At 44.1% G+C, this 24,490-nt stretch overlaps 1 protein-coding gene across 2 annotated transcripts in view; it reads left to right on the top strand.

Moving 5' to 3' along the window:
• AFF1 (AF4/FMR2 family member 1) overlaps positions 1–24,490 on the top strand; it is a 67,200-nt gene that overhangs the window by 7,395 nt on the left and 35,315 nt on the right. For both annotated transcript variants that reach the window (XM_039710367.1, XM_039710366.1), the window contains 2 exons: positions 15,616–15,736; positions 16,201–17,199. In XM_039710367.1, coding sequence (XP_039566301.1) covers positions 15,616–15,736; positions 16,201–17,199 — 1,120 coding nt within the window. The remainder of the gene's footprint in view (positions 1–15,615; positions 15,737–16,200; positions 17,200–24,490) is intronic.

Here is a 24,490-nt window from a genome sequence, read left to right as displayed (position 1 = left end):
AGTTGACTTGTATGATGAGGAATTGAGAACAATAGACCTAAATAACTTCCTAAATTGGCTGGGAAAATTCAGTAACTCGGTGTTTTACATATGAAAAAAGGCTTGGTCATTTAGTGAATTAAGTGGCACAAAGCTTTCCCTTGCAGCTCTCTATTTACTTGTAATAAAAATGAAGAGTTTAGCCAAGGATGGGAGAAGAAAAAACATTAGCAGCTTCCGTCTAGAATTTCCCTCTGAAGATGCCTAAAACTGTTTGCTGTTGTTCCCTCCTCCTTCCAAACCGTTCCAAACTCATTGGGCTGGTGGGATGACTTCAGCCTTGGTTTTGGTTCCAAGTGAGCCAGCCCCCAAGTGGACTTTCTGTACCTACCTGAGCATGTCACTGAAGAGTATTGCTGTTGTTTGGTGCCATGGTGCACTGACAGCACAGCTCTGCACATGTAGGACCACAGTGGAGAAAAACAGATGGATAAAATTGCCAGTCTGCAGAAATTGATAACATTAAAACTTGGCTCCCAAGCTGGGTCTTCCATTACTTAAACATGTGAATTGGTCTGGTTCTTAATGATTTGGAAAGGGTGTTTACTTTCCAAGTCAGTTAAGTAAACTGGATGAACTGACCAACAATAAATAGGTTTCTTGCATTACACATCCTTTTTTGCTGCATGTTTGGAGTAACAGACAGCATTTATGTTCCTATTGCTGTTTCTTCCTCTTGCAATATAGACAGCTGATGTAATGTAGCACTGTGTTTCACAGCCAGAACCTCCTCTCTGTAATTCTTGAATAAATGAAAGCAGTTTGTAATTATTGCACAATCTGGTAATTGCAACCAAAACCTTCCTGGGATCTGGTTTGGCAACTGTATTGGTGTGTCCTGATGTTGTTTTGCAATTTGAACAACTTCTGAGAGAATTTCTTGTGAAAACTGAGGAGCTGTGCATATTAAACAAACCCTACCAAAACACCCCAAATCAAAGAGAACAACCATACACACACAGAACCCCCCATCCTGTAATGCTTATAAAGCCAGGTGCAGTCTGGGTTAATTTTTAAATCTAATGAGCATTTAGTTGACATTCTGTTCTTTAGGCTGAACATTGGCCAAATACAGTGGTTTCAGTTCTTAGCTAGAACTGACTTTGGTGTCTGTGCTGTACTTCGTTGTAAAGAGACACGTATGGAGCTCATGGTGTCTCAGCCAAGGGTCCTGTGTTCAGTACTGTTTCCACTCAGCTCCCTTAACAGTGCTTATTCCTGCAACTTTCTGATCTGGCCGTCATTTGTGCTAGTCAAAACAGTAGAAAGTAGGAGAAAAGGTCCTGTTTTCAACTATAGCAGGAGAAAACACTGAAATCCTGTTTGAAAATTTACCCCCTGTCCCCGTGAAAAAGTGTGATGGAAATGCCATATAAAAAAAGGTATTGTGAAGAAAGCTCTCTTCTGTGTCCCAACCCCATCTTCTGGGCAATTTCTTCTTCACTTCCCTGTTCCTTTGTTCATCGATTAAATTTCAAGTTAATGGTTTCCTTTTGTAAAAATTGCTTCCTTGAAAATGGGCCATCTCCTCCCTCGCAGCCTAATGACGGAAAAGTACAGATGATATTGATATAAGCTGTGTTTACTTTAATGTAACAACTTGAAAGGCTGTTTGTGTACAGTAATCTGCCAAGTGAATAATGGTTTGGTTTTACTTGTTCAATATTTCTTTTTTTCCTCTAGAGAGGGGGAGGTCTGAACAACCAGTAGCAGTTGCTGAGGTTAATAAGATGCATTTAAAAGGTCTTTAATTAAGCCATGCAGTTTTCTTAGAAGGCCCTTGAACTATTCTTTCACCCCTTCCTCTTCTGTTTCACGTGGGTGAGTGCAAATAAGATGGGAGTGCAGGGGAGGTGCAGGCACTGACTAGATACAGATCTAGGATCCTGCTTACACACAGCAGAGTCTCAATGGAAAGTAGGAAACCAGAGGAGAATTGAAATGGTTTGTGTGAGTTCAGCTGGCCAAGGGTGTGCTGAAAGCTGAGGCAGTGGTGAGAATTGATGTGCCAGGGCTCAGCAGGGTGAGCACACACGGTGTTGTTACAGCTGCTGCTCCAAATGTTATTGGTTCCTCTGGATCTTTCTATGCTGTCCTCATTTGGGGCCAAATCGCAGCCTTCAGCTTGTACACTGGGTTCCAGCTGGTCTTCTCCTTCCATATCATTTGAGAGACTTAAACTGTGTATTATAAGGCAATGTTGTACTTCAGTGAAAAGAGGAATTTATGCTAGTATCTAATTTTCTAGTTTCCTTTGACTTTTAAGTTTTCAAGTCCTCTTCAAAAGGATGTTCCTGGTAAAGAGCTCTGCTTGAGCTTGTGCTCAAAAAGAATTCTTGACCTGGAGCTTTTACACAGAGAATGGGTTTTGCATGTGTATAAGCAAGTGCTCAAAATGGATTCCTGATTCACAGCTTGAAACTGAGGAGTGACAGAAAAAGAGATGTAGAAGAGGGAGGGATGTTAACCTTACAATTTCCTGTGTTCTTTCTCTGTTGTATGCATTACTACAAGCTCCACATTTCTAAGTAGGGCTGTTAAGTGAAAAAATGGGAAGTTAAGGCGCAATTTGCTAGTTGGGAAGGATTCTAAGGACTGTTCTGAGGATTAATGGATGTTTCTAGAAAAACAGAAAATGAATAAATAGTGAGACTTTCCTTACTTCCTTTTTTTCAAGTGGCTTCCAGAAATACTTACAGCAAGTTTTGCTTTGCAGAATTTTACTCTTTTTTTCAGCCTATGCTTAGTCACTGTGGTAACCAAGAAATTGGGCAAGATGGAAACGTTACTGAATGTGTTAAAAAGTGTGTGTAGAGAATGTTATCCCGTAGTTCCAAATTATTATGATCAACTTGTATTTTCTTGAAAATACCTAGCATTCTACAGATGGCTTGGCTGGATGTTACCTGGGTTATGTGAGGTGCCAGCTGCTGTTGGGGGTGTTATTCATTCTGTTTGTGGATGTGTCATGAATGAATTTCGGGGCCAGCGAGAGAGTACAGAGAGATGAAGCAATCCTGAGTCAGCGCATCCCTGTGACGATGCAGGAAGCTGTCTGCTTGGACAAGGGTTGTTCAAGGGGCTTTCTGTGCTTGGCATTGAGTGTAGCTCTGGGCAGGCAGTCAGGGGGTGAGGAAAAGTCCAGCAGCCTGCATGTAAGAATGTAAAACCTTCTCCAGGAGCTCAGTGGTTCCTGTAGGCATCTGCCCTGTTCCTCGGTGAGCAGAGCACAGACCTCCTGCCTCATCCTGAGGGCAGGGAGTGACTGGTGTTGGGAACACGTGTGGGAGGGCAGGGATGAGGAGCCCCGGGGAGAGGCAGCGCTGATTCATTCTCCTCCCAAGTCTGTTGCCACCATGGTGTTGAGGGCAGGAACTCATTGACTTTGCCGTGAAAATACTTGTAAGGGCACAGGCTTGGAAGAGCATTATCAGAGAAGGTGGTATATTCCCTGGAAGGTGCCCTGAGTCACCTGAGTGGCTTTTCTGTCCACTGAGTGGTCAGAATGCTGGATGTACCTGGTGAAACTCCATATGTGTATTTTTGAGGAACTTTGGTGTGATTTTCCAGCCTTAGTCACAAGCTTGGGGTGAAATCACCACAGTCATTGCCTAGGCAGATGTGACTTCCTTTGGCTGTCAGGTTTTGCTCCTTAAAGAGGTGGTCAGTTTTCATGGAAGTAGAACTTCCTTGACAATTTCTGCTCTGCTCTTAGAGGCACAAGAAATGAGGCTGTGTTTACAGAGGAATGCACCCACTCCCAGGTGTCCTGGCAGGTACTCTTCCCCAGTTCCACCCAATCTCTTGGCAGCAGTCACTACCTTGATTGCTTATGCCACACTGGCCCATGTGCAGTTGTGCTGCCTGTCCTGTCCCTGTTTTTGGAACCCTGCCTAAGAGGAGGGTCTCTGTGGACCCATGAGCACCTCCTGCCCATCCCGGGCTGCTTCACAGGGCTCTGACTGACAGGCATCAGCTCATGAGGCTCCTGCTGTTGCATGAAGTTGTTTGCTCAATTGTTTAACAAAGTGCTTTTAATGGAAACATAAAACCGGATAGAAATACAAAGCCTAATGGAATAATCTCTTAATTGCAGTGCTGTAAATGACTATTCAGCACATGATTACTGTACTTCCAGGGGGAACAGCGAGGAGGAAAGAATATTGAATGAAAGACACTAAACACTTCAGCTGCTAAGAATGATGATTTATTGCCAATCTGTGCATCGGGCTAAGCAGGGCAAATAAACTGACAATAGTAAGTGCTTTTGGAGGTAGAAATTGCCTCATTCAGGGGATTCACTGTGTGAAACATGTAAATTCTACCAGGATAAAAGCACAAAGAGTGATTAATTAATAGTGGCAAGATACTCATGCATGCAGTGTCCTTAGGCAACCCAGAAAAAGTATTAATCAGCACATTGCCCAATTATTGGCAGATAACTCCTGCTATGTAGTAGTTTGCTACTTCAGCTAGAAAATACATTGTCCCTCTGCCTCCCTGTGAAAATCATGGGGTTGCTGTGTTACGTGGTTCGCATAAAATACCTCATGTTTTTAGGCAGCCGAGGAGATGTGCTCAGAGGCACGTTGACATTATCATGTCAGTGGTAATGCCTTTCAAGATACATTAGTCCTTAGAGGAACTGTGTCCATCCTTCAGATATCTCACCTGGGTTAGGCAGCAGCAGGTGCAACAACTGTGAGCTGGGTGTTGAGCTGGCTGTCGGTTTGGTGTACAGCTGTGTGCTTTCCAGAATAGGGCATGGTTAGCAGGGAACACGTTCTCCAGGAGCGCTCAGGTGCTGCTCAGGGAGGCGAGGTAAAGTGCTTTGGAATTGGCCTTGCTGGCTCCCAGCTGCACTCCCTTTTCCCAAGATGGTTCCTGGATTGCCGGTGCTGCCTTAGGCAAGGATGCCTGAGTTCACCTGCCTGCAGAAGCCCCTGTGCTGCTCAAGCCTTTCCTGGCACGTCCGGGACGTGCCCGGTGCCTGCTGGGCTCTGCCAGGCGCACACAGATGCACAGCCAGCACCAGGCTTGCGGCAGGCAGCTCCGAGGTTTCCAGTGTTTGCAGTGGCCTCGGCAGTGCCAAAGCCGTGCTGCTGTCCCGTGGGAACGGGAGCTGGCTGTTGCTTTGGTGCAAGCCAGAGGGTGAAGTTCCCACTGCCTGCACGCAAGTGTGGCTAATGATGGTGGAGCTGAGCACTTGCCTGTTTCTCAGCCTGCTTCCAGTACCAAGGGAAAATAGGTGCTTTTCCAACAGAGATGCATATGATCTGGTGAAAACGTGGCTTGTGTTTGGTTTGGGTTTTTTTATTGTTGTTTTGGTTTGGTTTTTTGGTTTTGAATTGGAAAACCAGAAATATGTTGAATAATTGTGTACAGAATTGAAGTGGGAAAGTATTTGTAGCCAGTTTATTATTATTCTTTAAAGGGATAGCTCTTTGCAGTTGCTAAAAGTAACAGCTTATGTAAACGTTCTTAAAGAGCAGGAAAAAGGAAAGATAAGATACTTCAGAGTGTATTTTGGAAAGGGATATGCTTTGCAGTGTGCATTAGGTATGCATCAGTACCTGCCTAATGCACCCTGTCATGGATTATTGCTCTTGCTTAGATTGAACACTTGCCAAGTTCTTTCAGAATGACAATGAGCTGCTTTGTTCAGGCTGATGATTCGACTGCAGTTTGAAACTCCAGCACAGAGAGGTAGTCGGCTACAGAGCATGTGCACCTCTTAATAAAATGGAAAAACAGATAGAAACCATAGGAAAGTTAGCAGGCCCTTCTGTGTGTAGATGAAAAAAACTAGAAAATACTTCTGGAATAATCTGGCAGAGAATGCAGGAAAGATTTTTAAATAGGCTTTTCAGCATATAAACAGATCTTTTCAACAAACATTGCTAATCTTGCTGTGCTTCTACATAGTCCTTGCTATGCAGATAAGACTTGTCCAACCTGTTTCTTAGTAAATGTTTTATGTAAGTGAAAAACTCAAAAGGATAGGAAACCTTTCTTTCATGCGTGATGTGTTTGCTGCTAATTCCTATGAAAGTATGAAAGAATTAATCTCTTTCATGTTTTTTAACTTTTCTGAATCTCAGTTTAGTTACAGTACTATCCTGTTCTGAGCATGTTAGATTTGATTTACTCAGTTGTTTGGGAAGGACTTACAGTAAGAATGTTTCACAAGAAATGTTATGAAGTTGCTCTTGTGTTTAATAGGTTGCAGGGAATTAAAGATTCAGGAGGCAGTGTTGCACATATCCATATTTCTGAGACAGTTTCAAATGCTCATATTTGCAGGTTTTGCTTTTGATATGCTTCACAGCAAATTAAACCACTGATAGCATTTGATGTGGGGTTAATTCTTTGAACAGCTTCAGGTTTGCAGTCGGGAAAGGAGCAATTCTCAGGCTGATGTTACATTTTACACGCTGGGCTTTGAGCTGCATTGAGCTGTCAGCTCCAGCAGCCTGTGTTGGCCCTCAGCTGGGATGGCCACGGAGGGAGGAAAGGAGAATCCTTTGGACTGTGCAGGAAATCTGAGGTGAAAGGCTCTTGGGCTCTGCAGAGGTCTCACTGCCAGCCCTCTCAAGCTGTCTGACAGCATTTACAACAAGCTGGATGAAGTCATGTCTTTAAGAAAGGGGGATTTGGGGATGGCTGAAGGGAGCCAAGCTAAGCTGAGCTGTGTGTGAAGTGAGAACGTGGCAGTACGTGTACGTTGTGGCACCTGTGGGCCACATGGCAGAGTGACTGATGGAATAGGAGCTGCTTGTCAGAGCAGGGACAAGGTCAGCTGATAGCAGGCTCCTGGGGAAAAACCAGTGATACATTCACTTGGCCAGATGTGCAGGGATGGGGGCTGTGTGAGGAGAAGCGTTGTGTGAGAAGGGGTTTAAAATGCACACCCATCGAGCAGCTGCTCACTAAACATTTTGGGTTTTCTTCTATGAACTATGTATCTTGTTGAAATTCTTTTTTTTTACTGTGGTGGAAAACAGTAATGTTGGGGTTTTTTTTAGTGGCATTTAGGAAATTCTTAAATCAATGAACAAAAGACGTGTCCACTTGAATAATTTTAATGTAGTCCTAAAATAGAAAATTTACTGCATTTGACTTTCTGCACATGCAGTAAGCATTTCAGTATCCTCACAAAGAACTAAGGTAGTAAAATAGATGGTAAGATTTGAATCTTTGATTTAACTTGAAAAAGTATTTCACATAGAAAATTAAACATTAGTTTTCTGAAATTGAACAGCTGATATCACCTAGATTGTTATTTTTCTTTTTTTACATTGCTGTAACTTGCTTTTTATCTTAAGGACATTTAGCTGAGAGTTCTTTCAAAGCTTTATCATTTTTATGAGGATGCTGGAGAAATTGTAAGTGGGTTGGAGGGGGACCATCGGGCTTTGTTTGACTGAGTACTTCTGTGCTACATGAGGAATAAAATATTTGGATATCGGGTGGGAAGAAACACCAGGTCTAAGCAAGCATGGCTTAATTTCCTATAACCACTAAGGTGGAAATGTGTATGAACCAAAATGTTGCAATTGTGTGAAAAAATGAATTAAAATAGGACTGGGAAATTAATATGTAAGATAAAAATGCTTTTTCTTGATCCCTTAAATATTTGGTTCCTTTTCAGATAGTACTAGTTTGCAACAGCCTTTTAACCTAATCTCTCATGGTTTACCAGTAAAGAACATTGTTTTAGAGCATACTTTAAAGAAATAGAAACCTGATTTCATTTTTACATTCTGCTTTTTGTGCATTGCTACTGCAAACGCACAGTTCTCTTGCTGCCTTTAAACCTGTTGATTTTACTGAAAAACAATAACAGCAAAAGGGGCAAAAACAAATGAACAGGTAGGATAGGCTTTATATAAGGTAGAATGTAGGTTGTACCCTATGCATTTTCCCAGGCAAGCCTACAAAAGTTCATCCCAGGTGCTGGGTTTCTGCCACTGAGATGGGGAATTCAGAGGCAGATGGGTACAGTGGGAGATTTCATGCACCACTTCACTGAAGAAAGCTTTCAGACTGCTCGGGCAGCAGCTGATAACCACTTCTGACTATTCAAGTGTGCCTTGTCAGTGTTAGAGACACTGATACTGTGCTAGTGGTGGGTGAGTTAATAAAATATCACCATCCTGCCTCTGTTTCCACTGGGGAGCCCCTTGTCCCCGTGCTGGGCAGTTGTGCACACATGTTCATGCTCTGAAAAGATTGCTGCTCACCATGTGGTGGTTACCCTGCTCCTGTTCTCATGGATCTGATTCAAAGAGCCCTGCCAGAAAGATTTGGCTTAGAGATAACAGCTGAAGCCGGGCACTGAAGTGCAGAGTGCTGGAGGATCTGGCCAGGCTTAACAAAACTTGAGATTTTGGCACTCTTCCACCGATTTTACTTCAGTCACATAATTTTCCTGAGCTGGGGTTTGTAAGACAATGAGTTAAATTTGTTTACATGTCTCAGGCTGACTTAAACAATCAGGAGAAATGCATGATGGTTTTTATTGTAAGTGACATGTAGATAATCAAGAGGAAGAAGCACTGTGGGAGGGAGTAATGCTGCAGGGCAGTCCATTTCCAAGGAGCGAGAGGTGTTCCAGGTGCTGTTAATCCTGGTGGAGAGCAGAACGTGTAGCTGAGTCTCTAATGGGTCTACTCACCTTAATTTCTCTTGCTGCCTGTCTACTACCTGAGGTGTTCCAGGTGCTGTTAATCCTGGTGGAGAGCAGAACGTGTCAAGCTGAGTCTCTAATGGGTCTCCTCACCTTAATTTCTCTTGCTGCCTGCCTACTACCCGAACACTGACTTAATCCAAATTGCCCCTGTGCTGCTCTGGCATGGCCACATGCAAGTTCAAGTCTACACGCTCAGTTCACGGCAGTTGCCAAGTGCTTTAGCTCCGTGTTCATTAAGGGAAAAATGCAGCTGGCAGCAAGCTCCAGGTGCTGCGGAGGCAGGGAAGTGCCGCTGGAGCAGTTGTGCAACAGCGGCTGGGGCACAGGCTGGTGACCCTGCTGTGCCAGCGTCCCTGTGCCTGCCCTGTGGCAAGTCGGGGATAATGCCAGCTTGCATTTTGTGGATGAGAGACTCCGTGACTGCAGCTGACTTTTAAATCCATAAAAATGGGGAAAGGTCACTTCTGAGAAAATCGTGGGTGAGTCAAAGTTCCCTCTCGGTTGGAGCAGGATCTGCTCAGCAGGGAATGCCGATTCTCCATGGAAGCGGATTCTCAGACAAAGGCAGGATGTAGCACGCTGTCAGAGGGATCTGGGCGTACCAGCTGAGCCTGACCAGATTGGCCCTGGGTCCTCTCTGCGAGGAGCCACTTGGGGCTGGGTGAAAATGTTTGCTCAGCTGTGCAACAGAGCAGTGTAGATGAGTTAGAGGCAAATTGATGCTTCCCCTTTTGATACAGAGAGTAAAGTTTAGAATAACTTACTTTTCACTGTCACCTCTGCAAAATAAACCCATTGGGGCAGCTGTTTTATCTGTACCCTGACAAAGGTAACTTTTTTGATCCTTGCTGATGAGGTGAGAAGAGACATGGATGGGCTCCTCTTGCCTGCAGATGCTGTTCGCATGGAAGTTCAGTCTTGTCACGGTTGGGTCACCGCAATCGAGGCTGCCTGGTGTGCAGCTATGAGAGGGCTCTTAAAATCTGGGGAACTCGCCTCGGACTCAGGTCCCATCCGAGGCTGCACTTCCAGAGCTGCTCCATCAGCTGCAGCCAAGGCGCCAGCAGCTTGGATTCTTTCTCGCATACCCGATCTCTGAAATAGCACGGGAGTTGCAGATCTTTACTCACCTACCCACAAAGACACGCATGCCTTCGGGGCTGGATGGCAGTCAGACCACTCACGTGGCTTGAGGAAATCCTGGGATGTGTGCCTGAGCCTGCCGCGTACAGAACGCCTTGCACAGGCAAAGCGGTCAGGATTTTTTTCATTGCACATACCCGGTGATTTAAATTTTTCACATTTCCTGCTTTGCCTGCCACATCCAGAACAAACAAAGCCTTAAATTCATCACCTCCTTGTCTGCTTTCCTTGTAATTACACTTCACACAATCACACCTTCTTAAAAGTCCTTCTAATATATTTGCATTTAAATGGAGAATGACAGCTTTCGTGTTCCCCGTCTAACTTATAATTAACACGTTTTCTGACTGTTCTATTAACGTCACCTACATGGGGAGAGGCTGAAAGCCTGGGTTACTTTAGAGACTTCATATTCTGCAGCATCACAAGTGCAGATGCTGCCTCTTCGTTTTTTCGGGTCTTCGGCTATGGCACCATAGTTATGTGCTCTATGATTGTCACATTTTTTCAGATTTCCTAAGCTGCTGTTGTACGTGGCAGTTTATGGCTAAATAATAATTTTAAGCATTTCAGGGTGTGAGGGAAAGTCCAAGTCATAAACTTTTCACTTGTTTGCCTTTCTTGAATAGGCACCAAAAAAAGGTTGTTACTGTCAGTTATTTGCATCTTTTGACAAATCTGCTTTTTCCTCTTTTGAGACTTCAGTGGTTCGTGGACCACAGGTTGAGAAATCTTGGTGTGTTTTTAAGTGCATAGCCATTTGCACTGGGGTTTAAGTTCAGTCTATGAAGGATCTGTCATGTTTGAAGAACATCTGAGAGTTCCCAGTTCCTGCAAAAGTCGCCGGGCGCTGCAGGGGCTCAGTTCTTAGGAAAAGATCAGGCTTACTCCTGGGAACTGCTTGATGATCAAAGGCCTATTGATGCTGAAAGGAAGCAAAAGCCTTTTAATGGCTGAGTAATGAATATAATTTTTAACTTGGCAACAGTGGGAGGAAACAAATAAGTAAGAATTTGAACCCAAAGATTACCATAGGAGAGGCTGAGTGAGAAGATGATTAATGTTACAAAAGTAGAACTGTTTTTGTTTGTTTTTCTGGCAAAGGCCAACTTAGCTTCTACTTAAGCAAAGTGGCAGCTCCCTTCTCCTGCTACAACATCCCAACCTTCTCTGCTTCAATTTTTTTTTTGTGTAACCTAGAGGGCTCTGTGTTCAAAACATAAAAAGAGGTGTATTCAGGATCTTGTTTTTCATATGCTTTGAAGGAAAGGTTGCAGCAGTGCCGCATTTTCTTGGAATGCTTTTTTTGTTCAAAAATATTTGACAGGAGGTTTCTTACAGTCATTGTAGATAAACAGGTGTGCTGTGAGACCTTGACCTCTTGCTCAGTGGGTCTGATGCCCCTGTCATATAGTCAGTAAACAGGGCTGGATAGATGTGATGAATTGAAGGAGCTAGAGGAAGCAAAATCTTGAAAAGCTAATTCCAATTCATATCACTTCAGTGTGAAGATACGTATTTTTGGGAAGCATGTACCAAAGCTGATTGATGATGATCATGATGCAGAAAATTATTGACTAACTGTGCCATCTGTTGTACTTCTACCCTATGTTTTGATCTTACCACTTGTGTATGTTCAAACTGTGTATTTTCTGAGAAACAGTGTTTGATGTGAAACAGAACATGAAAGATTCAGCAAGTCACAACTTGGCGATGTCTCCATAAAGGAAAGGAAGCAAAGGCTGGGACAGGGAGTTTTTGGTGCTATGTGGTATTAGCTGTAGTGTTGTCCTTCCATCTGCTTGTGTTGCAGTTACTTCAGGCTGTGTAGGTGATACCAGTGTGGGAGCTGAGCACAGCTGTGATGCTCAGGAGCTTTCTGTGCCATGACTTTATCCACATTTCTTTTCAGGCTGTTGGGCTGATGAATGAAACTGCATATTTAATCTTTGCAGATGTGATCTTGGCTCTATAAATTATGGCAATTATTCTGTGGAGATTTTAATAGGAAACAAGCAGGGGTGCTGCAGCGAGGCTGTTGTAATGCATCCTTGTGATCTCTGTTTAATCGTTTTCTTGGGGATGATGTGTCTTACCTTAAGCAAAAATACATCTCTCAATCATGATCAGCATTTTCTCACATTAAAAAAGAATCAGTGTTAATGATAAAACAGCTTCAATAAACTTGTGTTTTCCTGCAGTTGTACTAAAATGAAATGTAGTGTTTCAGAGGAAGAGGTTCTGCATGTTAAGAAGGAAGTGAGTGTTTGCTGTGTGTTTGCTTTTTAACCTTTTTCTGCCTTCCTTCCTTGCTCCTGGATAATTCCTTTTGGGAGCCAGTACTAGATCTTATTACAATTAAAGCAGATTTTTATTTTCATTTCATTTTCACTTGGAGAACAGACGGGACAGAAGCAACAGAATTTCTTCCTGCTCCAGTCTATTTTTTGAAAATGTTGTCGTGGTCTGGATTGTCACATGTCAGCATTTGAACCTCTGTAGTAAGGGCTGGCATATCACTGAGAGCAGCCTCAGAGCACGTCGGTATTTTATGGCTTCTGTTACAGACTCCAGTCCAGATGATGCTGTGAGTCAGGGTGTGTGCTTTGCTGAACTTCCTGAACCAAGTCCTTATTATGGGAGCCAGTGCAGTGCCTTCACCTTGGGCTGCTTTGAGCCCAGCAGAATTCTACTGTTTCAGTCTGTATCAAAGCACTATTTGGGATTTTTTGGGGGGTGGGGGTGATTTGTGCATGTATCCCATAACTCCCAGGCTCCCCTGTGCTTGGTGCATTGGTGCCAAGCCTCGAGGTCCAATTTCCCCAAGCATTTCTGCGAACCAGTAAGGAACAGCTGGGGGTGGTTTTGAGCTTTTTCTTGAGTTCTCATTCTAGGAAAATCTGAGTATCAAAGCTGGGAGCCTGAAGAGGTTCCTGAGGAGCAGGAGTTGGGGTTCTCCCCGCAGCTTGGCAGCAGCAGGGCTGGGGCTGTGCGTGCGCGAGGGACGCCGTGCCAGAGCCTGGCAGACGGTGTCTCCACATGGGTTTCCTTGCTGGCGCCTGGCAGGACATGGAGACCTCCTCTCCTCTTGGCACGGGGCCACGCAGGGCCTGAGCTTTCTGCCTGGCTTCCTGACACTTGACCTTAGGGAGCTGCCGTGTGAGTTACAGCATAGCCCAGTTTTCAAAAAGTTTTCATGACATCTATATGATAAAATAGAATTGGAAGGGGTTTTGGCTCTTCAGGCAGTTAAAGGTCTTGTCTGCAGCTTAGAGAAGAGAAGGCTGCTGTTCTCTACTGCTTTGTTAAATAAGTAGCTACTTAATGTTTTTGCCCCTTAGCCTTCTGCTTTTGAAACTGTAGCTCCTTCTATTCAATGAAGTTGGAGGAAAACTCAGAATGAAAATTACATTGACCCGATTCAGACAGGGCAGAGGGTGGATGGTGATCCCGAGCAGCAAAGGGGAGGGGAGTGACCCCTGGCCTGGCTGCAGGGCCAGCTGGCTGTGCATGGCCAGCAGCCCGGGCCACTGTGCCCCGTGAGGGTACTGAAGATTGAGCAGTGCCCTGTACTCCTGTACCTGTGTGAGCACCCGTGTCCGCTGTGAGGTTCCCAAGCAGGCATCTTTGTCTCCTCTTAAACCTTCAGGAACTGGTGCTATGGCAGATAGGCAGTGTCCCTGCCCTTCCCCTCCATCCCCCCTCCTTCCCCCCTGCACACTCTTTAGAAAGAATTTATTGCTGGGAAGAGAGCTTGGGGTCAAGGAAGGTTCAGGGAAAGAAAAGGCCTTCAGAGGTATTACAGCTGCTGTCTTTGCAGCAAGCAGCACGTAAGTTGTTTTACATTCTGTGTCAGGCTACATATAGGAAACATAGCTACTTCTCATCATAAATATTATTGTTGTGAGAGACTCAAGTGGTTTAGGGTTTTCCTTTTGTTTGAATGTGATCAGAACCTCTGAGCAAAACAACTTGATTACTTTGAATTTGGGTGCTTGCCAGCCTAGAAATAGAAGGACATCCGTAATCCACATGGATGTATCACTGTGTTTTAGTAAAAAGTAATTTTCAGGGTCATAATATGTGGCCTGCCTTTTTGTGAAAAAACACATTCACTTAAAAAAACCAACACATTTGCAAGCATACCATTTTAGATAGTAAATCTAGCCAATATTGCTTCTAGTTTGCCTTACAATTTTTCCTAAGTTTTTGTGTTTTGCAGCTGGTGTTTCCCACACCTGACTGCACAAAGCTTTTCTGGCACACACAGCGCAACTCCCCAACTATCTGCTTGTAGATAGGAATAGGAAATTGCTGACATGCAAAATTACATCACATGTACAGGGAAAATGGTTCTATTATACAGTTTATTACAGAAGGATTGTATATATTTACTGAAGCAGTGGTCAGTGATTCCTGCTTTCTTCTTTTTTCTTTTATGAACCTTTAAAATTGTTTGCAGGAGTAGGGTACATAGCTATTACTGTACTCTTCTGTTTTGCTATATTTGGAAACAGTTTGACACTGGCAAAGTTGGAAACTATGCTAAACGTGCACAGTGTAACCCCTGAATATGTTTTTCTGCCTTAGTGGTACAAGTACATCCTTACTTCAGTTCTGTATATAGAAATTTGCCATCTGTCAGCATCATTTTCCAGAGCTCCCACTGCATCAGGAAACCCCCTCTGCAGCAGTCAGACTTCTTGGTTAGTTGCTACAGCAAAGCCAGTCCTCTGCCTCTCCTCTAGGGATGATTAAACTTTCAGTAGGTGGCTGCTGGTGTAACATTTGGGAAGATGTCACTGGTGGGGAGGACGAGGCTCTTCCCTTGCAAAGTGAGCACTTGAGAATTTGCAAGTATGAAGAGCAATATAGGAATTGTATGTATACAGCAGACTGTGCAGTAGAGTAGAAATAGGGCAGGAGAGAAATGCCTGCATGCTTTTCCTTCCCCAGTGTCTATAAAGATTAGAGCAAGAGATTCCCATGCTTTGCAGTAGAATTTCATGGGCAAGGTGCAGTTTAAAGGACCTGGCTTTCCTTGAAATCTTTCTGCTGTGCATGTGACTCAGGTTTACTGGTGCTTTGGTGTGGGGCTGCTGGAGTTGAGTGCATGCAGATGTCATTGAGGAGGAACAGGGGGATTTGACCTGGTGTTTTCTGAGTTTCTGAGACCTTTCTAAATATGTTTGCATGGTTGCTTTAAATGCAGCTGCATGGGTTTCCTGGTGAGCAGCTTTCAAGCCTGTTTATTGCCAAGTAGCATTGCCTTGTTTTTTGTCAAGCAGGCAAAGTTTGTTCTTTGAAAGTGACAATATCTTCAGCATAATGGATTCTCTTTTACTCCTGGGTGAAGAGTTGGGGTGGAAGTCTGAAGAATAAGAATGTTGGTTTTTCACAGTTATTGTTGCAAATGGATTTGCCAGCTGGTGTGCTTGTCACCCCCACTGACTGCTCCTCAGTTTGTTTCACAATGAAAAGGATGGATAGCTTTTTCCTTCCCACTGTTTCTGAAGGATGGTGTCAGGCGTAAAAGTCACTGAGAGGATGCATATACCTTGGTGTGCAGCAAATTCTTGATGTAACTGATTTGTCAGCTGTAACTATCCCATGGATTTCAAAGTTACTTTCATTCTGGGTGTATGCCATTGTCTGAAGCCAGGGTTTCTGTACAGAGTAGATACTTGTTGATAACACCGGTGTACCATGTTAATCATCCTTCCTTTCTCTCCTTCCTAAAGCTTGTGCAATGAGGACAGAAACTTGCTGCGGATTCGAGAGAAAGAGAGACGGAGTCAGGAGGTTCTGGAAGACAAAAAACAGTTCTCTGAGAAAACTCCCCTCTTTGCAGAACCCTACAAGGTAATGTTACGGGGGGTTGGGAGGGGAAGAGGAGAGCTGTGCTCTGCTGAGGGTGTAGCAGACTTGAGCATGATAAATACAAACACAGCATCTTCCCAGTTCCTCAGAGAGTATGTGCTTGAATCTCTGTTGGTTGTGCAAGAGCAGCATGGACTTTGGGCTGGCCTCCTGTAGTTTGAGGGAGGGTGCTGAGGAGTAGCTTGGCTGTCTGTCTGCAGCTGTGGGTGTAACAAATGAATCTGATGTTAGCACTCCTGGAGGCTGCAGGTGCACCAAGCTTGGCTTGATAGTGGCTCAGGCAGTCCCATCTGCTTTGGAGAGATTTGCAGGATCAAGATGAGCTTGCCTAACTTCACTCATGGTGATGTGTGGTGATTAACTTAAGATCCTGAAGCATGTCTCTTCCTGAGCTGGATCTCTTGGGCGGCTTTTGAAATGTCCACCTCTTTGTTCTTCTGTTGCAGACTAATAAAGGAGATGAGTTGTCAAGCCGAATTCAGAACATGCTGGGCAATTATGAGGAGGTCAAGGAGTTCATGAGCAACAAATCTTGTCAAAACCTTATAGGGATTCCAAAGAGCGTTGCCCCTCAGTTTCCCCCTGGACAGCCTGATCGCCCGTACTTCCCTGAGAAGGCCATCCGTACATTGCCATCTTCATTCCAGCACCTGACCCGCCGTCCACCCGTGGGACCCATGCTTGTACCCCCTCGTCCTCCAAGCCACTCCAGTCACTACCAAAAGGCACAGTCAGGAACAGAACCAGCTTCAGGTTTGCACAGCAAGGGCCGCAGCTTACCCGGCGCTCGCAGCCACAGCCAGGAGCACGGCCGTGGTGGCCGGGACACTCAGGCAGGCTTTCCCCACAGCCACAATGGCAAGCCTGGGAGCGGGGAAGGTCGTGCTCGTGGCCTGCAGGACTCCCCTCTGGCACTTTCCCCGTTCCTGCCATGTTTGCTGTCTTCTCCCGTGGCACCCCTGTCACCTCTACATTCCAGCCAGCATGTCAATTCCAGGTCACAGAACAGCAGCAAAAGTCATGGGTCAACCTACAGTCAAACCAAATCATTACAGGACTTAGTGACAGGATCACAGGAGAAGGAAAGTCGGGACAGCCCAGCCGTTACCTTGACCAGCACCACTCAGCCTTCCTCTCAGACTTTTCCCCCTTCTTTGACATCAAAAGCCAGTGCAATGCAGCAGAAACCAACTGCCTATGTCAGACCCATGGATGGCCAAGATCAGGCATCATTTGAATCCCTGGAGCTCAAACCTCTCCTGGAGGAATACCATGAAGGACCCAATGAAGATGTCTCAGATTTGAAGGCCAAAGTTAAAGCTGAACTATCCAAGTTGGAAACCCCTTCTGAGCCCAAGGAAGAGACTGATGAAGATCTCTCAGATTTGAAGGCAAAAGCCAAAGCAGAACTGTCCAAATTCGAAACCCCTTCCGAGCCCATAGAGGTGAGTGCAATTTTTGGGGATGTCTGTTGGATCAGGGTAGGTTTGGCTGTGGGAGAACAGCTCGTCAAACAGCAGTGACTTCCAGAAGCAGTGATGACTCTGTGTGTTTGGAAGGTGCATTTTGAGATTGACCTGGGTGCGAGATACCTGTTTGAATGGTGAAAATGTGACACTTCCTGTGATTTTTCTGTTATTTTCTCAGTGAGGCTGCAGCAGGTTTTATGGTTTGAACCTGCCTCTGTGCCCATAATTTTTGTTTTCCACTAAGACTTGTTGAAAAGAAAAGGGAAATGATATGGTGAGAAGATAAAGTGTTGATGCAGAGTGTCAGGACTCTGAGTGGTGGTGAAATCCTCACTGAATATGGACAGCCAGCAGTGCAGTGGATTTTGTGGTCACCTGGGCTTTGTGACCGTGAACAGCACATGATTCTCTTCTGTAAGGTGGTAAAATCTCACTGTAGACCCACAGGAAAGTATGACTTGATATTGCAAGTTTTCTTGTGGTACTCCATCTGTTTTTGCTGACCCAAGGCCACCTCTCTGATTTGTCATGTGGGATGGAGGCAGAAAGCGGGTAAAGGAGTGGAGGAGGAGGAGCAGCATTGTACGTGTGGTGTTCAGCAAGTGCATCTCCTTTTCCTGTGCCCTTTGAAGCCCATTTTCAGCTGTACCAAGGGACCTGCACACTGACTCTGCCTGCCTCGTGGCTTGGCCTCTTGTGGGCTCAAAGGCATTTGGTCCCCTGGTACATTTTGGAGAATTACTGTGCTCATCCTTCAGTCCTGATGTGATTGCTGTGCCCTATGGGATGTAGGATCCCATGGTCCTAAGGCAGCTGGGCAAGGAGAGCTATGGAGGTTGTTTCAAATTGTATTTTGCTGCCTCTGGAATGAAAAGGAAGAGAGTGGGTGCAGTCTGTTTTTCATGGAAAAGGGTGTGGATCAGCTGCAAATGGCTGTAGGCAGTATCTTGTGGAAAATGAGAGGAAACTGTCAAAATGATATTGCCGAGAAGTTGTGAAAATACTTTAATGCTGAAAGGCTTTATTTGCTACCAAGTAGGTTTGACATTGCACATCACACCTGAAAACAGGAAGTTCACTGAGGTCCACATTACCTTATTTGCTTAACCAGATTTTACTCCTGGGAGAGAAAGAAAGCAGTGCAGGGCATTACCTCCTACATTATCTTGTTGTCTCATCTGCTTTATTGTCTTATCTCTTTTCCCATCCCCATGCTTCTTCTGTCATCTCATGTAACACTGGTTTAATATGAGTTTTGATAGGGCAGCATTAGATATGATGCTGTGTGCTGAATGAGAGCTTTTTCTCACTTCCTGTTGAGCACGAGTCTGAGTCCAAATGCCCATGAAAATCCTACAGTTGCCAATGCAGGAGTACCATTGCTCATGCTCCTTCTATTACATCTGTGGCAAAGTAAGAACACAGTAAAAAGGGAATTGAAGATAATAAAATATGGTTTCGCACAAGCCAGGATCCTGATTTTAATTATATGCTTAATCCATTTTGAAGCTGACAGAGGAACGTTTTTTGTGAATATGCTGAATGATCCTGCTTTGCACGAGGGATCTTTAGGCTGTATCCTCTGATTGTTTTCTGTGCATAGGCGGGGAGTAATACAGGCGTTTTGGATAATGGTTCTGTAAGCTCTAGTGAAAAACACATTATTTTGATTTCTGCTTTTTTCAGTCTTGTCATTGTCACATTTGCTTACTTCTGTTTGGTCTTAGTGATGAACATCTGTTTGATAATAGAGCCCTCCAGGGCTGAAGCCTGGAGGGAGAAAAGGGGGAAACAGTGAGGTGGCACCCCTGGGTATATGGCCTGTGTGCTCAGCGTCCTGTACAAGAGAGGCTGCTTGAGAGTATATTGGCTGGAAGGTTGTCCCCTATTTATTTCTTGGTAAAACAGGAACTATGGGGAGGTTCCTGCCCTGCAACGACCCTGACAGTGAATAGTTCTAGACTAGCAGAAACTCTGCCGTTCTTCCCTCCTCTTCCCTGAACTGTTTGGCCCCAGTTTACTGAACAGCCACATGCCAAGTACAGTTTTTCCTGTAATCTCCCTTGACATGACTTAGGGAAGCCATTTCCTCAACATGTGTTCTGGTTAATTGAATTTCTAAGGCATGTTTCACCTGCAGCTGTGAATTCATTATTGACAGCTCCTGCTCATGGGAACACTGAAAAGTTCAGCCTTCCAGGCCAAACAGGCACACAGTTTCACTGCAGAGTGAATGAATCCACAGTGGATAACAGCACAGTGACTCACTTTGCATTCACAGAGACACTAAACAGCTCTTTCCCCTTTTCCCCAAATCAAAGCCTTCACTTTCAAATGTCATCACTGTCCCTTTAAGGCATCTTCCCAAATTTGTTGTGAGAAGGCATAAAAATGTAGCACACATGAAGAAGCATGTCCCTTCTCTTCATGCGCCACGTTTTTCCTCTTCTCCGACACCTAAACAAAGATGCTTTTAAAGCCATTCTCCCTCTCCATGTCTCTAGGAGGGCTGCAGCACCAACAAAGACCCTTGTATTGCCTCCATTGACACAGACTGTGATGTGTGAAAGGGAATCAGTTTGACAGCAGGGGAAGAGGCATTCAGGCTGTTTTGAGGGAGGGTGTTTGTAAATCCTCAAGCATTATTAAGGGCATAGTGTATGGAGGAATGTACGGCCCTTGATGCTCGTTGAAGGTTTGGCTTTGTTATCTCAAAAATTTTGGGGGTGTTAGGGCATAGCTCCTTCTACCTTGTGTAATGGGGCCCCACCAGACTCTCCTGCCTGTGAGAAGCAAATAGGGAAGCAGCCATTTAGAACCCCTAAGCAACAATGAAGCAGCCCAGATGTGTTAAGTCTTTTTGGTAATGCTGTATAATCCTTGTGTTCAAGTTGCTGTCATTGAGCTGTGTTTTCCTCAGTAAACATTTATCAATGTTCACCAATTAAAATGTGGTTGTTATATAGTAAATAGGAATTACTAAATACCTACTAAGGTGTTTGGATGGAAAATATATAAAAAGTCTGTTCTAGGTAGATAATTTTTCACTGGACTTCTCTTCATGGCACCTGAGTTTTTCTACTGGCAGAAGCTGTCAGACAGGTGAATCCTGTAAAGTAGAAATAAATATATTGTTTTAATTCTGCATCCTTTCAAAATTAAGCACTGTTAGTCTTATGTAATGAAACACAGTAGTCAGCATTAAGCTACTGTTATCTTTCTACCAATCTTTTCTGTATTTCTCATTTACTGAATAGAAGGGAGATTGCGTTTTGTTTGGGTTTTTTTCCCTTGCCCTTTGTATTCCTTTTTTGAATATTTTATTTTCCCTGCTTTGCACCAAGACAGGTAACAAAGTGTTACTTCTGTGTCGTCTCTGCTCCCCTTTTTATAATCAGAAGTGCCTTAGGTTATTGGAGAAGGGTTTCCATGCTTCCCCACAGGCATTGTGTCAATTTGTCTTGTTGCTGGTGTGTGTGACTGCTAAAGAAGCAGATCAAACATGAATGAGAATTGTTACTGTTTCTGACTGTTTTGGATAAGAAAAGTTTTAAAGGCAAAAAAAGTTAACCTCAACCTCACCGTAAGAGCTGAAACTGTCGTTTTGGTAGGCTTAGGCTTCCCTAACAACTTCCATGTAAATATCCAAACCTGTGCCGGCCAAGGCCTTTCTCACAGCCCTGGGCATTGTGGTGTGAGCAGAAATGAATTGCAGCCAGAGGAAGGTTTACTGTGGGATTCTGTGCTGCTCCTTGTCCAAGTACCCAAAGACAAATCCTTTCCCTTGGGTCTTCTCCATGTTCCCTTTTGGCTCTCAGAAGTGAAAGCAGTTGGTACTTTTTATGCTCTTAAATTATTTTGATTTCTTGTTCCCGTCATTCGCTGGGTTGCAGGTACATCCAGAGGCAATGACCTTGATCACTGCCCCTTGGAATGGTTGCATGGGCCACAGGCAGTTTGGCTTTTGACTAGTGGTTATGAGGTCAGGATTGCACACAGCTTTTGCATTTTTAAATGCATAAACACATTTTGGCTTCTCTTGTTTTTCTCTCCCTTGATGAGCATGCAATATCTTAGGAGAAGTCACAGTCAGTCCCAGTTGACAGGAAAGAATTGTATGTCAGTGCTGTGTTTTGTTTGGGTTTTTCAGCTAAACCAAGCCAGAGCATGCGGGTGTAGTTATGTAAACAGAAAAAGCTACTTGTATTTGATTTAATAGGTCAGTCCCACGGGATGCAAAAGAGGATTTTCCCCTGTGTGCATCTCCTTTGGAAGAAGCCGCATATTCTATCCAGGCTTGAAATAAACCAGCAATAAAATGCCAAAGCAGCTCTGATGGCTCATGCGAATCATGCTCCACCAACCTCTCTGTAGATTTCTGAAACTCTCTGCACTGTTTCTTGCACAAGTGGAAAGTGCCAAAGGGACAGATGTTGCCAATTTGAACCGTACAGGGGGAAGGCAAATATTGCTAAGCAACCGAGTGCTTGAGAGAATTTTTCGGAGAGGAGCCAAGGGAGTTATGTCTGGGAGTGCCTGCAGCTTCTCATGGCTCGGTGTGAGGGAAGAGATTAAAAGTTCTTTCCTGTCAGGGCTGACGCCGCCAGCACAAAAGACACCATAACCTATTGACACTGATTAGGGCTGACAAGGCAATGTATGAAAACAGGAAATCTGCCCTGCCATGTGGGAAGGCAGTAAGACATGTTCAGAGAGGTAAGTGCAGCACCCAGCCGGTGCCAGGGTGGGGTCAGCAGCTGGCTTCAGCGGGACCAGGTGAAACCCAGGCAGGCACCCAGCCCCGTGAAGTCCTGTGGAGGCCGTGTCTGGGTCTGCCTGTCTCATCTGACTGGGAGCAGGTCGCTGAAGGACGGGCTGGCAGGGAGAGGGGAGTGTTTTTAGTGAGTCTTGTAATAATTGCCTGATGTAAATGGAGTTAACTTCTCTAGTTACTGAAGGATGAAAAAGCTTATAAACAAGAGAAGTCTTAAAACACCTGTGTGTGGTTGTGCTTCTCCCTGGCCAAGCAGTACTTCATAGGTAAGTGCCAGCCTGGAGGTCTCTGCTTTGGTGGTCACAAATGCTACTGGAGATGTTTCCTCAGAGAGGGAATCTGCCTCTTTCAAGCCTCTGAATTATTTTGGCTGTAGACTCCTGGTTCAAGAGATATGTTTCCAGGAATGAAACACAAGATTTATCTTCCTACCCTGGTCATCACATTAGCACTCTCCTAATGCTACTTTGAGCACCTCCTGGACTTTGATCTGATTCTTTGCTTTGTTTAAGTATAGGAAAATGTTTAGCATGTGCTTTGTGTTGTGTTTCTTACTTTATAGGAGTTTTTTTTTACTGGCTACCAGTGAGCCTCAGTGGAAGTGGCATTTTGCAGCTTAAGAATGCTCCATAGGAATAGTGGATCAGCACAGTGATGACAAATCTGGTGGTACTGCTTTTCCTTCGTGGGCACTGATCACAGTGCTCTTGCACCAGTGGCTGCTGCAGCAGGGAGGTGTCTCACTGAGGTATTGGTCAGCTCTATGGTTTTCAGTGAGCACCAGCATCAAGGGCAGAGGAGTTTCCCTGCTGTTTGTACGAGCTGGTACAGTCCTGCATGGAAAAGGGCTTCCCAGTTGCTCTGGGTAGGGCATGAGATTGCCAGAGCTCACCAAAGCTTGACTACAGCAATATGGCAGTTTTTGAAATGAAGTCAGCAAGTAGTGTTCCTGCCCTGGCACAATACTCAGTGCAGTCTGTTTTTATGTGAGTTATGCCTCTCTTATTTGTTTCCTTGTGTTGTTGTTCTGTGCTTTGAAGTTTCAGGTCTCGTTTTTCATTTTCTCTGATGTCTAACAATGTTGCTGTCTGAATTATCTTTAACATCCTTCTCCCTCCCAAGCTTTAGATGCCAGTTTTTCTCTTCATAATGATGAGCATTTATTACTTAGACAACAAAATAGTGTTGTATTTTTTCAAGTCAGCAGAATATTTTAATTCCCTGTTGGAAAAGGTGATAATTTTTGATCTCCTGCTTTTCGACACACCAATTTCTCCTCCAAACTGCTTTAGCAGTGTTGCATTTTCTTGCCAATTTGTTCTGTTGATCAAATGGTTCATAAATGTCATTAGATATTGAGATGCTCTTTTTGCACGCAGTCAGGGGTATCTTGGCAGTCCATTGTACTCCAAGCAAAAAGTCTGGGTGCATTCCCTGCCATCAGCCCAGCTTCCTTTGTGTGTACCCAACCACAGGGAGACAAACTGCAGCTGACATCACTTTGTGCTCATTTCAGACCCAACAAGGGCTGGATGCTGGAAAGTGTCCTCTGTCCCCTCCCTTCCCCACAGCCTTCTTCATCTAATAAAAGACACTATGGCCTTCTATGAGTCCCTCTTTTCCAGGACACTGAATTCAGCTACTTTGGCCTTTCTGTCTGTTCTTCAGATGGAGCTTTTCTGGAATCAAAGGAGGAAGGAACAGGGGTGATGTTTGCTTTGGCTGCTAAGGAAATAGAGCTCAATAGTACTTGGCTTGTAGACTAATTTTTGACCAGTTATGAAACTTGACCTAAACTCTCATTACTTACAGAAACTCCAGTTTAGGTGACTTGTTCAAATATGCACTTTCCTTTGAAGACAAATAGGAACTTTGGCTATTCAAGAGATTGCCATGTAGCTTAGGTTATGCCACAGTCAGAAATGTTATCTAAATTCACTAAGTGAAAAAAAAATTGACCATTAAAAAAACTCCAAAAAAGCTTTGTTTTCAAAACTTTTTCACTGCTCAAAGTTAGAAAGAGTAGCAACAACATAGCAATATTTATTTTTTTCCTTTTCTTGGGAGATGAGAGAATTCCGTTTCTGTGTTAGCATAATTTTAAGAGAATTTGTCTTGAATTAGAGCCTAAATGCGAGTATTTGTTTTAATACACTATTGAATTGAAAGCACCCCCAAGGGGAGAAGTGAGTGAGCACTTCCCCGTGCTTTTTAAGGTGAACTGCTGTATGTGTTTACAAGTATGTTTCTGTAGAGCAAGCACACTGGCAGAGTGACTGAGCATTTTACAAGTTTGTTGTAAAATAAACAGTGTGTGGAATGATTCCTTATTAACTCTGTGATATCTATTTCTTCTAAAGCTTATGTTTTTTTTAACTTGGCTTAAGAGCATTAGTTTTTTTAAACATGACTTATGCATGTTGTGTTTTGAATAGCAGTGGCTTATGAAGAATGCTAGAGGTTTGGGAAGATATAGGGTGAATTCATGCAACA

The sequence above is a fragment of the Passer montanus genome, unplaced genomic scaffold (assembly GCF_014805655.1).
Source record: "Passer montanus isolate IOZ18808 unplaced genomic scaffold, ASM1480565v1 scaffold23, whole genome shotgun sequence".
NCBI classification, from domain to species: domain Eukaryota; kingdom Metazoa; phylum Chordata; class Aves; order Passeriformes; family Passeridae; genus Passer; species Passer montanus.
Note: the sequence above shows the minus strand (reverse complement) of the source record. Positions and strands in the feature narration are given on the sequence as shown.